Source organism: Haematobia irritans, chromosome 3 (genome assembly GCF_050003625.1).
Source record: "Haematobia irritans isolate KBUSLIRL chromosome 3, ASM5000362v1, whole genome shotgun sequence".
Taxonomy (NCBI): domain Eukaryota; kingdom Metazoa; phylum Arthropoda; class Insecta; order Diptera; family Muscidae; genus Haematobia; species Haematobia irritans.
The window spans coordinates 50,626,469-50,640,917 of NC_134399.1; the positions used below are offsets into that span (position 1 = coordinate 50,626,469).

The window sequence follows — 14,449 nt, forward strand, 5'->3', positions numbered from 1 at the left end:
TTGTCATTATTCTTTATTTTATTGTAGATCATTGTTTTATTATCGGCGTGCTTTCCGTGTTAAACTAGAAATTTTGATTTTATTCGATCTTTCTTTTATTCAATAGAAAATAATTATTCATGCTTGAGATCGTTTTCTTGTATGTATTGGTTTCTTTATTCTTCAATATTTCGCAATTACATTGAATTGCTTCATCAGGAGAAGATCTACAATAAAAATGATTTGATAATTTTAATCATGACATGTAAATTATTTATCAAAATATTGTTTTTCAAATTACAAGTAATTATAGTGGTTACTATTGATTTTAGTTTACATTTTTTTTTCTTAAATAATTAAAGATTTTAACAAATGTATATCAACAAGTATCAGGAGAACAAGATACTGATACTACTACTCTAGTTTTAAGCTTTATGTGTTGTTGTTTTCCACTTGTATGTTTTGTATACGTAAGTGTATAATGAAATTCTTTTCGTATTTACTGTTCTCCTGATACTTGTTGATATACATTTGTTAAAATCTTTAATTATTTAAGAAAAAGTTTTGTTAACTAAAATCAATAGTAACCACTATAATTACTTGTAATTTGAAAAACAATTTTTTGATAAATATTTACATGTCATGATTAAAATTATCAAATAATTTTTATTGTAGATCTACTCCTGATGAAGCAATTGAATGTAATTGCGAAATATTGAAGATTAAAGAAAGCAATACATAAAAAAAACTCCCATAGAAAAATTATTAGCATACGGGCTCAAATCGATATCGGTACAATACCGAACGGTACAGGCGGTACGCAAAGCATTAATGTACCATTCATTCATTTAATACATAACATACATACCTACACCTAATCATTTCTCCATTTAAAGTTTTTTTCCCAATTCAGCTTCGTGTCACACTTCAGGCACTGTATCCATCAATTCGATTCTAATTATGTTAAAGAAAGTTCATATTAATAAACATTAATAATGCTAAAAAAGTATTATTTTTACCTATACCTCGCAACATTCACTGAATTAATTTCTTCGGTAGTCAAATTATCTCAGGTTTTTGTATGTCACTTGCGATTCTAATTAAAGAAATTTCGTATTACTAAACATTAATTTGTTCTGTCTTTACGTCATTCCCTGAATTAAAATTAATTAAAGCCACTCGACATTTGCCTTTGGTGCGTTTTAGATTAGTAGCTGCATCATATCCCAAATACAATTCATCCCAGTCTTATATAGAAAAAAAATCATTGTATATGCTATTTGCCATTTTATTCCCTTTCATCTGTCTATGCTATATAAAAGTTTAACGTAATCAAAACTATGCCATGAACTAATACACTACATTATGTACATATACACCCATGTTCCGATATCCACTTCAATTCCACTTCCACTATTCACGTCAAATCCACGAACGTGAAAATTTGGTGTTCTTAATTCCACGTTCTTTTTTTAACTTTTCTGTAACCAGCTGGGTTGCACAAATCACCCAAAAATTCACTAAGGCGGAAATCAAAATAAGTGGAATCAATAGACTTATTATAATTTATTATTTTTTTAATTAAAAATTACGCAGTTTTAATAAAACTCATGTATTAAATGTAAAACATTTCAAATTTTTTACGCGAGTACTTTTTTAACCGGAAATACACCCATCTTGGACATATTCAACTTTCACCATGACTTTTGCAACTGAATTGATTTCACGACAATTCCGGTGAAAGGGGATTGTAGGACACGAAAATCGTGGAATTGATTCACATTCACCTGGAAGTGGATTTGGGAACATGGGTAATAGTATTTATGGTCACGTGTTCATTAAAAAAGCTTGCTTCTTAACTAACTCCTTAAAAGTTCCACCCTCCTGTGAAATGAGCTGATTGTATGTTCCTTGTTCTGCTATTTTACCATTGTCCAGTACGGCTATTGTATCTGCATTACGGATGGTACTTAACCGGTGGGCTATAGTTAAGCATGTTCGTCCTTTCGACAATTCTTCCAGCGCATTTTGTACTAGCTCTTCGGATACGGAATCTAAAGCACTCGTTGCTTCATCTAATATTAAAATAGTTGGATTCTAAAAAATAATAAAAAATATTTTGTAAACGATGTTTGACGTTATAAAATAAATCTGGCACATTTATACTCTACTAAATTTCTTCCACTTTGCTATTCAGCAAGTGAACGAAGAATTTTAATTTTAGAATGCAATTATGTGAAACACATTAATATCAAGATTTTAAATATACCGAAATTTCAAATTCAAATTTCAATTTCGAATACTTTAATTGTGAGCTATACGACAATTTAAAAAAGGTCGAATTTTGAAAAAGTCGAAAAGTCAATCCAATTTTTACTTGTTCTTGAGCTTTATGATGACAGACTCGTTTCAAACTATAGAGAAGATATGTGTGGTATGACATTTTGTTTTGGCTGCCAAATCCGCAATTATAAAAGAAATTTTACCAAATTTAAGTAGCAATCGTTTAGTTCATGACCTATAAAATTTGTCATACTATAAAACTACTTGTGAAATGTAAAGAACTTTCTACATAATAGGTGCACTTTTGTTTTTATATGAGAAGCTATTTTTTACGAAAATTTTACTTGAAAGCGGATAGCAATTTCTTACTGGCAATTCCTATAGTTAATAGTTGGTAGAAAGTTTCTCAATGTAATATTTCTATTTCATATGCAATTAAAATTATAGACATTTTCGTCAATGTAACAATTCAATGTAATATTTCATGAAGTTTTTCTTAATTTTAAATTAAACGTTTCATCGTACTTAGACTGATATACCTTTACGAGTACTGGAGTACTTTTCAGTAGAGGTGTGCACGTGAGCAATAGTTTACTCACGCTCACTTACACTCACGCACGATATTTTTTGCTAGGACTCACGCTCACGCACACTCACGAGAAAAAGATTTGTACTCACGCACACTCATGTACGAAAACGTCGTGACTCACGAAAAATACCGTGACTCACGAATAATTTTATGATTAATTTACCTTACCGAAGTGTCTGAAAACGTGAGCATTATTAAAATCGAGGGTGTTATTAAACTCTTAACATCCCAGGTGTCACTAAAATTGTAATTTAATTTAACTCTTAAGAGTTTTATGTTGGTGAGCAGGAATATTTTCATGAGTGTAATTAGTTACTCACGCACACTCACGAAGATATTATTTTCGTGACTCACGCTGACGCACGACATTTTGGTTTGTTACTCACGCTCACACACACTCACGCTGTTGTCATGAGCGTGACTCACGCACGAATCACGAAAATTTTCGTGAGTCACGACAATTTCGTGTCACGTGCACACCTCTACTTTGCAGGCAAATGAGATGAACTAATGCATAGTACAGAGATCTTTCTCAGCAAAGTGGAATGTGGTTAATGCTGATTTTGTTTGGGAAAAAAAGTGTTGCATACAAATGGTACAACATTTTATAGCGTTACCACAGTGTTGCCGAAACCTCCTGCAAAGACCACACCGTTTGCGTTTGAAAACGAACAGAAAAATGTGCAACACTGATATAAATTAAAAAAAAAAAAACAAGTGATTTGTAAACAAAAGAAATTATGAGGAAATATTTCGATTATTTTTAACAACTATTATTGGAATTGAATATTCAAAGAAAAGATAACCTCCAAGTGTTTTATAATGGACAATGATGAAGATACAAGTTCTATGTGTTAAAAACAGGTTAATGGTAAAGTTCATAAAATTACATTATGGAGGCAAGGAGAAGAAACAATGGTTGTTGCAACTTGTGGCAGGAGAAGACATAAGTCTATTGCATAGACTTTCATTTACTCTCGCTACAGAATTCCTTCATTTCGGTCTGACTGATACCCCACTTGGATATTCAAATGCCACACCAGTCCCTTGCCTCCGTCCTTTGTCTATAGTCCAACGCTCTAACCTAAAAAAAGTAATTTGTTTTAATCCTTGTATCTAGTGTGGTCGGAAAGTGAAACAAGAATGCTTTTAAAACGGTTTAAAGACAAAAAGGAGATGTGGTACAAAATATCTGAAGACATTCCAAATAAAAGTGCAAAACAATGCCAAGAAAGGTATAAGACCATATTGAGGTGTAAGAAATCGGCAGTTGAAAATAACAATACCTCAGGTTCGCAAAAACAAACAGTAGATTTTGAGGAGGAGTTAATGCTAATAAATGCAATAGACGATTCCATCGAACCTGAGATTCAAATAAGCAGCCAGAAATGTGTCAAAAAAGAGTGGAAAGAGAATTCAAGCAAAAGAAAGTCATAGAAAGTCATCCGTGCAGGACGCATTAATAGAAATTGCCAATTTGAAGGAAGATGGAAGAGAAAGACAATACAATGAAAAAATGGAAGCCATTAAAGAAATGAAAGAGTTTATGGAAACACTTTTTCAAAACAAATGACTTACTATACCATGAATTAGTGCTTCAAATAATTGATAATTTTGACAGTGGGGCTTAGTTGTAAAATAATTTCATAAGTAATAACATCTATTCCTGCAGCTAGGAAGTGGTTTTCTTGTTTAACACATCCAAAAACTAATCATTTCCAGCACACCATTTTGATGATGTTGAGGGCGAAGAGGAATCTCTGCAACTTCGTACACATTTGAAAAGTGATTTTGAATTAGAATATTTGTTCAAATTGTCAATTTTGTTTTGAAAAGTGAGTTTTTTTTCGCAATTTTTATTTCGTTTCAGAAATGTTTATAACAGTTTCAAGTTTGTTTGCATTTATCACATTTTTATTTATGTTAAGTTACAGGTTTTTTGTGCTGCTTGCCTGATTCTGAAAAGTTTTTCTGTTTTGGAATTCCACCAGTTGTTGGGTATTTTTGAGGGGTTACCACGAATGTAGCATTTTGTTTATTTATTCGTTTTGTTTGTTATTTTTGATTTACTCTTCAATCATTATTGTTGTTTTTGATTTCAGCTTAAAACCATGCATTGACTAAACTACAAGTGTAGCTTAACCAAAAGAAAAAGAAACATGCTTGCAAATTTGTTTAGGCAGTAGCCGACTATCAAAACCTTTTTTCGGGAGGTTCAAGTTTAGTTCACTTTGGGTTGAGTGTATTACCCGAATTTATTCTGATAATTGGTTGACAGTTTTGCTGCAAGTAGAGGATGCTGATGAGGAATGTGGTCATTCCGAAAACTGTACATCCAACCATCTTGCAGTCTATAGTCTATATATAAATTTGACAAGCATACTTTTCCTCTGTTGGTTAAGCTACACTTATAGTTTGGTCAATGCATGGTTTTAAGCTGAAATCAAAAACAACAATAATTATTTTATTTATTTCATTTAAGATATTTCACCCTTGTATGGTGTGGGAACATTTTTTATAACGTATAACCTTTCAATAAACCGATCAGGAATAAACGCATTTATACCAGTGGTTTTAAGTTGTGGGTTATTTATTAAGGTATTCGCCTCATTTGACTTTTGGAGCCACCGTGGTGCAATGATTAACACGCCCGCCTTGCATACACAAGCTCGTGGGTTCGATTCCTGCTTCGACCGAACACCAAAAAGTTTTTTAACGGTGGATTATACCACCTCAGTAATGCTGGTGACATTTGTGAGGTTTTCAAAGCTTCTCTAAGTGGTTTCACTGCAATGTGGAACGCCGTTCGGACTCGGCTATAAAAAGCAAGTCCGTTGAGCTTACATGGAATCGGGCAGCACTTAGTGATAAGAGAGAAGTTCACCAATGTGGTATCATAATGGACTGAGTAGTCTAAGTGAGTCTGATAAATCGGGGCTGCCTCCTAACCTAACCTCATTTGAGTTTTGAAAGGAAAGCCTGAAGATATTTTGACTTACAGATAAAATTTCCTATAATGTTGATTTTTTCAAGTTATAAAAAGAAGCGTAGTTCCGATTTTTTACTCTGGAACTAAGAGGATTTTTGAAGACACTAGTACGATGAACGGACCAGGATGATCTTCTGGATATGGACCTACTTTGTGTTTGAAAATGTCGTGGTAATAGTCATCAGCAATTGTATTTTTGGATGATTTTGTGGAGCAACTCTAGTTTAGCTATACCACTCAAAATTTTGTTTGTTTTTTTTTTGGTCGATAGAGAATTAAATTTTATGTCGAAATAACAAGTAACCGGTTTTGCGGTCGTAACCGGATAACCGGTTATTCGAGCCTAAAGTATAAGTAAATAATCGTTAATAAAACCGGTTCTACTGAACCGATTACTTTTATATGTACATCACTAAAATGGTAAAGGTATCACCTTTCAAATGAGGTATGGCCCAATTTTCCGGCTATCGGACTAGGTTCTACGTTAATAAATGTGAATTTTCGAACCGGGCTTTTTTACAAAAGTGGCTATGAATCAAAAAGTGTTCGATGTGAAGGTACTAAGTAACCGGTTGGAAATGTAGAACGGGAGTCATGCGCCAATGAATTTAATTGTATCCGTGAAATGTGGACTTTTGCATTATACTAATTTTTATTTAAAAGTTGTTTTTCGGTTAGAATAAAACAGAAGTGATTTTAAACCGGTTATGGCAATATGGTTGAAGTGAATCGTTTGTTTGGAAAGTCACATTTTGCAAAAACAAAAACACGCGATTTTTTGAAAAAAATAAATCTTTTTAAACCTGATATGGATGTAAATCTGTTAATATACCCGGTTTCGATATAAAAAGCGTCGCGGGCGAACTTGTTTTTTAACGGATATGTATATACATCGCTTTATATATTCGGTTGTAAGAAGAATGTATATGTAAAAAGCGCCTAAGACGGGAAGTTTTTTTTTTTTAACCTGGCTATTGATGCAAATGAATAAAATCGCGCGATTTTTTGGAAAAATATTTTCATTTTCTTTGCAAACCTAATATGAATATAAATCGGCAAAAATCTTCGGTTTTATGAAGTAATTAAATGAAAGAAGCAGTTTTAACAACGATTTGACTATAAAAAGCGCCACCGGCGAAAAATCGCGCAATTTTTTTTGAAAAATTTTTAAATTTTCTTTGTAATCCGGATATGAATATAAACCGGTTAATATCTACAGTTTTAGTGGTGATATCCGCCTAAATTTATCTACGACGGATAGGTAAAAATGTTAGCTACAAAATGGAATCACTTAATTAGCACCTTTATATCGAGTAGTTTTTGAGTTTTGAGATGTTTTGTAAAAAAAATCGGTCCCAAAAAAATACGTTGTTGTAATCTACTCTTAGAGTTCTACCATCTATGAAGTTTTGGAAGAAATCTGAGAGGTATAGCTAAACTAGAGTTAAGCCGATATTTTTGTGGTTGATTGTTGATTGTTGACTTTTGTACATTTGTACATTTTGGTTTTCTGTTTCGACACTTTTAAATTTCTTGAGATGCGGATTAATTATTTTTTCTTCTGTTTTTCTTATGTTAGGTGGTGGTGGAGGAAGAGGAGAAGGGTGAAGATTCCCCTCCATGTTTTATTGTGTTTTTAAGACTTAACTTTTGGTAATGGTTATGTTTTTTCAATGTTAACAGGAAAAAAATTCAAGCTCCGTATATTTAGGATCGTTTGTTGTTCCTTTGTTGTTTTTACTAATGTATAAGACTTAAAAGGAACATGATTCAGTTGTAGAGTCGGTTGCATAGTGTGCTGTTGCGTCTTTTTAGCAGGTATGAAACAAGGGAAAATAAAGGTATGGAATATTTTTTCTTGAGATATATTAGTGTTTGCTTATTAAACTTTTTAATTGAAAGTTTTTGATTTTTTGCAAAGAGAAGTACGATGGCAAAATGATTATCGGAAGCTTAGATAAAAGTCATAAAGAATATTCAAAATTTAAGAAAAAACGCTGAAAAAGAAAGTATATTAAAATTGTTTTATAGAAATCTAATTTTATATTATTCAATTTAAAAAATAAATATTAAATTTAGTTTTTATGCATATTATTATTTTTAATTAGATTTTTGGTAACGATTTTAATGTTTTCCTTTAATGAAAAATAAATATTTAATTTCGGAATAATCCCAGATGAATTTGGAAAAATTTTTATATTTCCCTTTAGCATATTATTTAATAGAGTATTGGTAAGTTTTCTTTTAAAATTTTGGCTTTCTTTTAATTAGAATATTTAGTTTTTTATGTCCTTCACATAGACAACAACACAGTTTTTTCTTTTTTAATTTAATGTAGCTTACTTTATTATTTCTCTAACTGTTTCGGTGCAAATTTTGTGAGATACGTTTAGAAACGAAAAGTTAAAATCCTTACAACATTATATAAAATGTTCCGAAATATGGTAAGCTAATGAAATGAAGAATTAAAAAATTATGTTTTATTACATTGTGCTAATTTTTAACTATTTTCATTTTTCTTTCCAAATTTTCAGCAAGATGTATGAAAAATATACTTGCGATGAATAAAGAACTAACGATAAGTAAAAAATTTTCAAACTGCGAGTTAAAATAAACTACAGTCTGGCTCCAAGTGACCATAATTTAAATTTTCTCCAATATCTAAATTTTCATCATCACTGTAGTTCGCAATGGGATCATATTGGAATGCCAAGCGATTGTATGATGCCAATGATCTTCGTGTACTCACGCGTTGACTCAATCGAGCATTTTCTATTATTATATTATGTCTTTCTTCCCTTAAATTATGTGAATACACTTGTTGCTGGCTTGCATTTCTTGTGCGCCGGCCGATGTTCGCACGTCGCTCTAAAGACATTTTGGTCTATGGACAGAGTGGTGAAGTTAACATCAAATGCACGATCCCCATAATTTACACAGTTCAACTTACTACCTTAAAGACAAATGTCTGCTGTTTAAATTCACTAAAAATTTGCACAATACATGTAATTGATTTGATGATTTCCAATTGAAATATTAGTAAACGATTAAGTTATTTTTTAATATTTTTTCACAATTTCACAGTGTACACAATGCCGGTTTGTCACATGAAAATTTCTCACATCACTTTTGCATACTAAAAATTTGCACATTACACGTAATTGATTTGATGATTTGAAATGTTACGAAACTATTAAGTTATTTTCTAATATTTTTTCACAATTTCACAGTGTACACAATGCCGGTTTGTACAGTGAAAAAATATTGTAGTGAGGTCAAAGATTTCATGTATTTAAAATACGAATGCAAATTTTGCATTAATTAATTTTTCGCTTACTCAGCTTCGTTTCTTCATATTGTTACGAATTTGATAATTGTAGATTTAAGTTTATTTAAATTAGTTTCCGTTAATTTAAAATTTCAAATTGTATCGATAAAATTCGTTATCACTTGTTGGAATCATCTATTCATTTTCTGGTACTTTTGTTTGCTTATTTTCATATCGAAATGTTCATCTCATTGTCTATTGTCATTGTTATTGTTGTTGTAGTAATGCGAGCATATATCTATGTGGGTGTATATATGTTTGGCAGCCTCCAGATGAATACTTAATGGTCGTACATTCTTCTAGCGATGTCAAAGAATGTTCTGGCGTTGCCAGAATATTGTAGTGCTGCCAGAATATTCTCGCATTGCCAAACTGTCATATATAAAACCGCTCGCATGCTGCTAACGAGTCAGTCTTAATTAAAGCGTCAAACGAATAACATCAGTGTGAACGAATTGTAAAGTGAATTAGTGTAAAGTCATAGTAAATAAATTGTAGATTAACGTTTTTGAAACGAACAGTATTTTAATTGACGGGTAATTAAAAACGCCTAAATATAAAAACGTAACAATTGGTGTCGGAATTGAGCAAACTGGAGCTGCCGACAACAGGCAATAAGGCCCAGCTTCAAAAGCGTCTACTGGAAGAGCTTGAACAGCGTAATATGGACATTGCGATGCATGAGTTTGATTATAAGAAAGACGTTGATGAATCAATACTCGTCAATACCGTCTGTGGCTTCGAGTGTTGTGGATTACACATCAATGCTCAATGTTTTGAGCAAAATGATGGAAGAAAACTCTAGAAAAATCATGGATGAGAATTCTAGAACAATGGAAAAAAATTCTAGAAAATTGCTGAAAGAAAATGCCCTACAAATGGAAGCAAATTCTAGAAAAATGGAAGAAAATTTTATAAATTTGCGGAAAGAAAATGCCCTACAAATGGAAGCAAGTTCTAGAAAATTGGAAGAAAAATTCGACGAAAATTCTAGAATTCTCAATGAAAAACTACAACAAATTTGTGAAGGCATGGAGAAACGTGTGGACCAAATAGAAAATCAAATTGTGGAATTGGATAAGAAAGTTCTTTCTGTGGATGAGAAAATTATGGTTCATGATAAGAAGTTTCTACACATCGAGAAAAAAATATCAGAACTGGAAATTTAAGGTGGTCCAGTGCGCGTCATCGAGGGCTCAAAAATCAAAACTCCTGTTTTCGATGGCTTAACGTCATTTGATGTCTTGAAATTCCAATTCGAAATGGTTGGTTGTAGAAATTTGTGGAATGACGATGATAAAGCAATTGAACTTCTATTGGCATTAAAGGGCAATGCTGCTGGTGTGATACAAAGCATTCCCGCTGCTTCTAGAAATAACTATAATGAAGTAATAGCGGCACTTCAACGTAAGTATGGTGGAGAGCACAAGCAGGACATCTTCAGAATGGAATTGGGAGGAAGAATCCAGAAATCGAATGAAACACTACAAGATTTCGCAACAGAAGTTGAGCAGCTAGTGCTTTTGACATACCCAGGTGAGAGTCATCCTCTTGTGGATCGCATCAAGATTGAGACCTTCGTCAATGTAATTCGAGACCCAGATATAAAATGTTCAACATAGGCGTCACAAAAGGCTACATTCGCTGAAACAGTAACATTCGCACTTGCACAGGAGACTGCGAGATTGCTAGCGCCGGCTCAAATTCACAAGGTACGTAAAGTAGAGGCAGAGTGTGACGAATCAAAGTCCGTTATTGAGTCGATGAAAGAGGCCATGAAGCAGGCAATGCAAGAAATGAAGCAAGAGGCAAATAAATCCGGGATCAAATGCTATAACTGTGATAAACCGGGACATCTAGCTCGAGAATGTAAAGCACGACGCAAACGGTCAAGATTTACATCCATTAAACAATAGCCATAAGAAGGTGACCCCACAGTCAAGTGAGTCACCTTTAAACTAAATCGAGTTAGTTCAGCGGGGCAAGCGCTGGCTCCCACAGACGATGGCCCCAACATATCCATAGCAATAGTTCAACAGAAAAATAACAATTTAACTATTGCGGGTGTTATTAATGGCGACAAGCGTACTTTGACGTTGGATACTGGTGCATCAAAGTCTATCATTAGATCTGATTTAGTAAAAGGAAAAGTTACACCACTGATTGGAGTCAAGCTACGCACGGCTACAGGGGAACCCGTCGCCGTAAAATTAACTATTACTAACAAATCCGTTACTTATGATTTCATTGTGGCCGATATAATAGACGAAGTTATAATTGGAGAGGATTTCATGATTGCTTTTGGTCTCAATCTGGATATGAAGCGTCGTGTAATGACATGGTGCGATGCCGAAATAACGGTAAACGTGGGATACGACGAGAATACACCTGTCAGACGTTTGACAACGAGCCAGTCAGAGTCTATACCACCGAATGCCGAAGCAATTATATGGGTTTCTATGAATGGAGATTGTGAAGTCAGTCAATTGTGGGTTGTTGAACCAGCAGAAAACAAAAGCAACAACATCTTGATAGCAAACGCCCTGGTAACAACGAATGAAGAGAGACTAATACCAGTTCGTGTCTTGAACTTGTCAGACAATCAAATTGTAAAATTTTCTAACATTGACAAATGTACACCAGCCGAAGCAATAGTCAATTTGGAATGCAACTCATCAAAGACACATGGATCAGTGAGAAAACATCTAGAAGGGCTCTGCAACGCTCCGGCTACCTTCGAAAGATTGATGGAGCGTGTACTGAAGGGGTTGCACTGGAAATCGTGCTTGATATACTTGGATGACATCATAGTGATGGGCAAAACATTTGACGAGCGCCTTAAGAACTTGAACGACGTTATCCAGCAATTGTCAGCCGCTGATCTACGCCTTAACGCAACGAAATGCTCCCTTTTCCCGCGGGAAGTTAAATACCTGGGTCATCATGTGACTGCAGAGGGCATATCCACCGATGAAGACAAAAATCCAAGCTGTCAGAGATTGGTCACGGCCCCGAAATCTCCACGAATTAAGAAGTTTCCTTGGGTTATGTACATATTATCGACGATTCGTCCCAAACTTCGCCAGCATCGCCGCTAGTCTACATAAATTGTGGCAAAAAGGTCAGAAGTTCCAGTGGAGCGACGAACAGGAGGATTCATTCCAACATTTAAAAGAACTTTTCAGCTCCTTTTCTAGCGTATCATATTCCGGGCAAAAAATTTGTTTTGGATACAGATGCTAGCGCGCATGGTATTGGAGGTGTGCTATCTCAACAGATAGACGGCAAGAAGAAGGTCATCGGATATTTCAGCCGAACGTTGTCCAAGCCCGAAAAGAACACTTTATTCAACCGTCGAACTGAACGGACGTGTTTTCTAATAGCGGAGTATTTCATCGTAATAAGTACTTATTGCGAATTTCACGTGTGGTGGAAATAATAAACCACCATGCAGCGAAATTCAAAGTCATCCACTGGGTTGCTAACTTCAGGGCCCAGTTGACGGGTAACGACTGAAGTTATACATTTGGGCAGCGACCAAGAGTCAGGCCCAATTAGTCGACCTGTAGACGGGTCGACTGGCGGTGACACTTTGGCAAGTCGAACCTTTTCTAAGGTGACGACATCAAAAGGAGGCAATCCCTCTCGAAAGAGATTCAAGGAACGAAGAAATGCTTTGTTTATCCTAAAGAAATTAGGATCAGTCGACCCAAGCACGTTGTCGGCTAAGCAAAGCGATTCCTTAAAATGGGCTCAAGGAATTCTTGAAGCTGGAAAAAGGGAAAGACCACCGGATGAGCTGCCATCCTCTAAACGGGATCAAAGATCGTTTGCCTCAGTTGCAAAAGGCAGCCTTGTGATGGCTATTATTAATAAAGGAGCATTGGACGGTATGATTCCAAGGCAAAAATGGGGGGAAATTGTGAACGCGATGTCTGGTGTCTACTCAGAGGTGCGAAAAAAGTTTCCCGGACCAAGTCCTTGACGGCAAGATGCTGGATGGTATCAAGGACGATATAAGTTAATAGCTTTTGCAGACCAGAGGTCTATGGATTGCTTTAAAGCTGCATTGATGCTAATTGGTGAAGTTTGGGAAGGAGCCGCTTTGGAGTTAGTCGATAAAAAAGACATACTGGCTAAACCATGGATACCGGCAAACACTCCTGATCCTGAGTCAATACTAGAGAGACTAAAAGAATGTAACCCAGATCTTCCAACCGCCGATTGGAAGGAAGGTTGGTCGTTTGGATGAGGTGGATGGACCAAGACGACATGCGGTGTTTATATTAAACATAGAGTCGCTGCCACATCTAGCCCAGACCCAAGGACGCGTAAGTTATGGCTTTCATGATATCCATATGAAGGTATACAAAAGCGATTAGCCAAAGGATACCGAAACGGACAAGCCTCCGGTAGAGTCAGCAGTGAAAAATTTTCCTAGCGAAGCCGAAGGAGACATAAAACCTGCAGACTATGGCGAAAATCATATGCGGGAAGTTTCTACAGGCTCCAACCACACCAAAGCTGAACCGCGGATTGTTGCGAGAGTCACCGAGATCTGTGAAGACGAAGCCCTTGATGACTCAATTGAAGCGGCTAATGTGACGGTGGTTGAAAATTTGGATGGTTCTACGGTTCCTCCAGATAAATCTTCATCATTGTAAGGCCGCTTGTGCTGCCTTAAAAGTTCTCCTGATGAAAGGAGACATAGATATAGTTCTTATTCAAGAACCATACATATATAAGAACAAGATCTGTGAATTAAGCACTCCGGGTTTCAAACTTTTGCATAATACCGGTAACGATATAAATCGAGAATGTATAATTGCTAAAAACGAACTAAACTTGCTTCTGCTTCCTTCATTGAGCAATGCAGACACTGTCGTAGCCAGTCTAGAGATATCCACATGCAAATATTGGGTATCTTCGGTCTACATGGGACATGATAGGGAGATGCCACCCTGTGCCGTTAAGACCTTAGTTGAGGAGTCACTAAAAACAAAGAAAAAACTCATTATGGGATGCGATGCAAATGCACATCATAGTATTTGGGGAAGTAGTGATACTAATGCAAGGGGAGAGTCGCTAATAGAGTTTATTTTGCGATAAGGGAGATGTACCAACCTTCGTCACCAGGAACAGACAAGAGGTTTTGGACGTAACGTTGACCTCTCCGGAACTGAATGATAAGATATCTGAGTGGCAAGTTTTGAGGGAACATAGCTTCTCAGATCATCGCTACATCAGTTTCAGATTGGCTGTTCGTACTTCAAAGACCATA

The 14,449-nt window shown here is 35.2% G+C and overlaps 1 protein-coding gene across 1 annotated transcript in view; it reads right to left on the reverse strand.

Annotated features, from left to right (window-relative positions):
* Positions 1 to 1,246: 1,246 nt before the first annotated feature.
* The window catches only part of LOC142232372 (ATP-binding cassette sub-family B member 10, mitochondrial), a 115,537-nt gene continuing 102,334 nt past the window's right edge, over positions 1,247 to 14,449 (reverse strand). Inside the window, exon 7 of the mRNA XM_075303158.1 lies at positions 1,247 to 2,076. Within this exon, the coding sequence (XP_075159273.1) occupies positions 1,807 to 2,076 (270 nt within the window). The 3' untranslated portion in view covers positions 1,247 to 1,806. The remainder of the gene's footprint in view (positions 2,077 to 14,449) is intronic.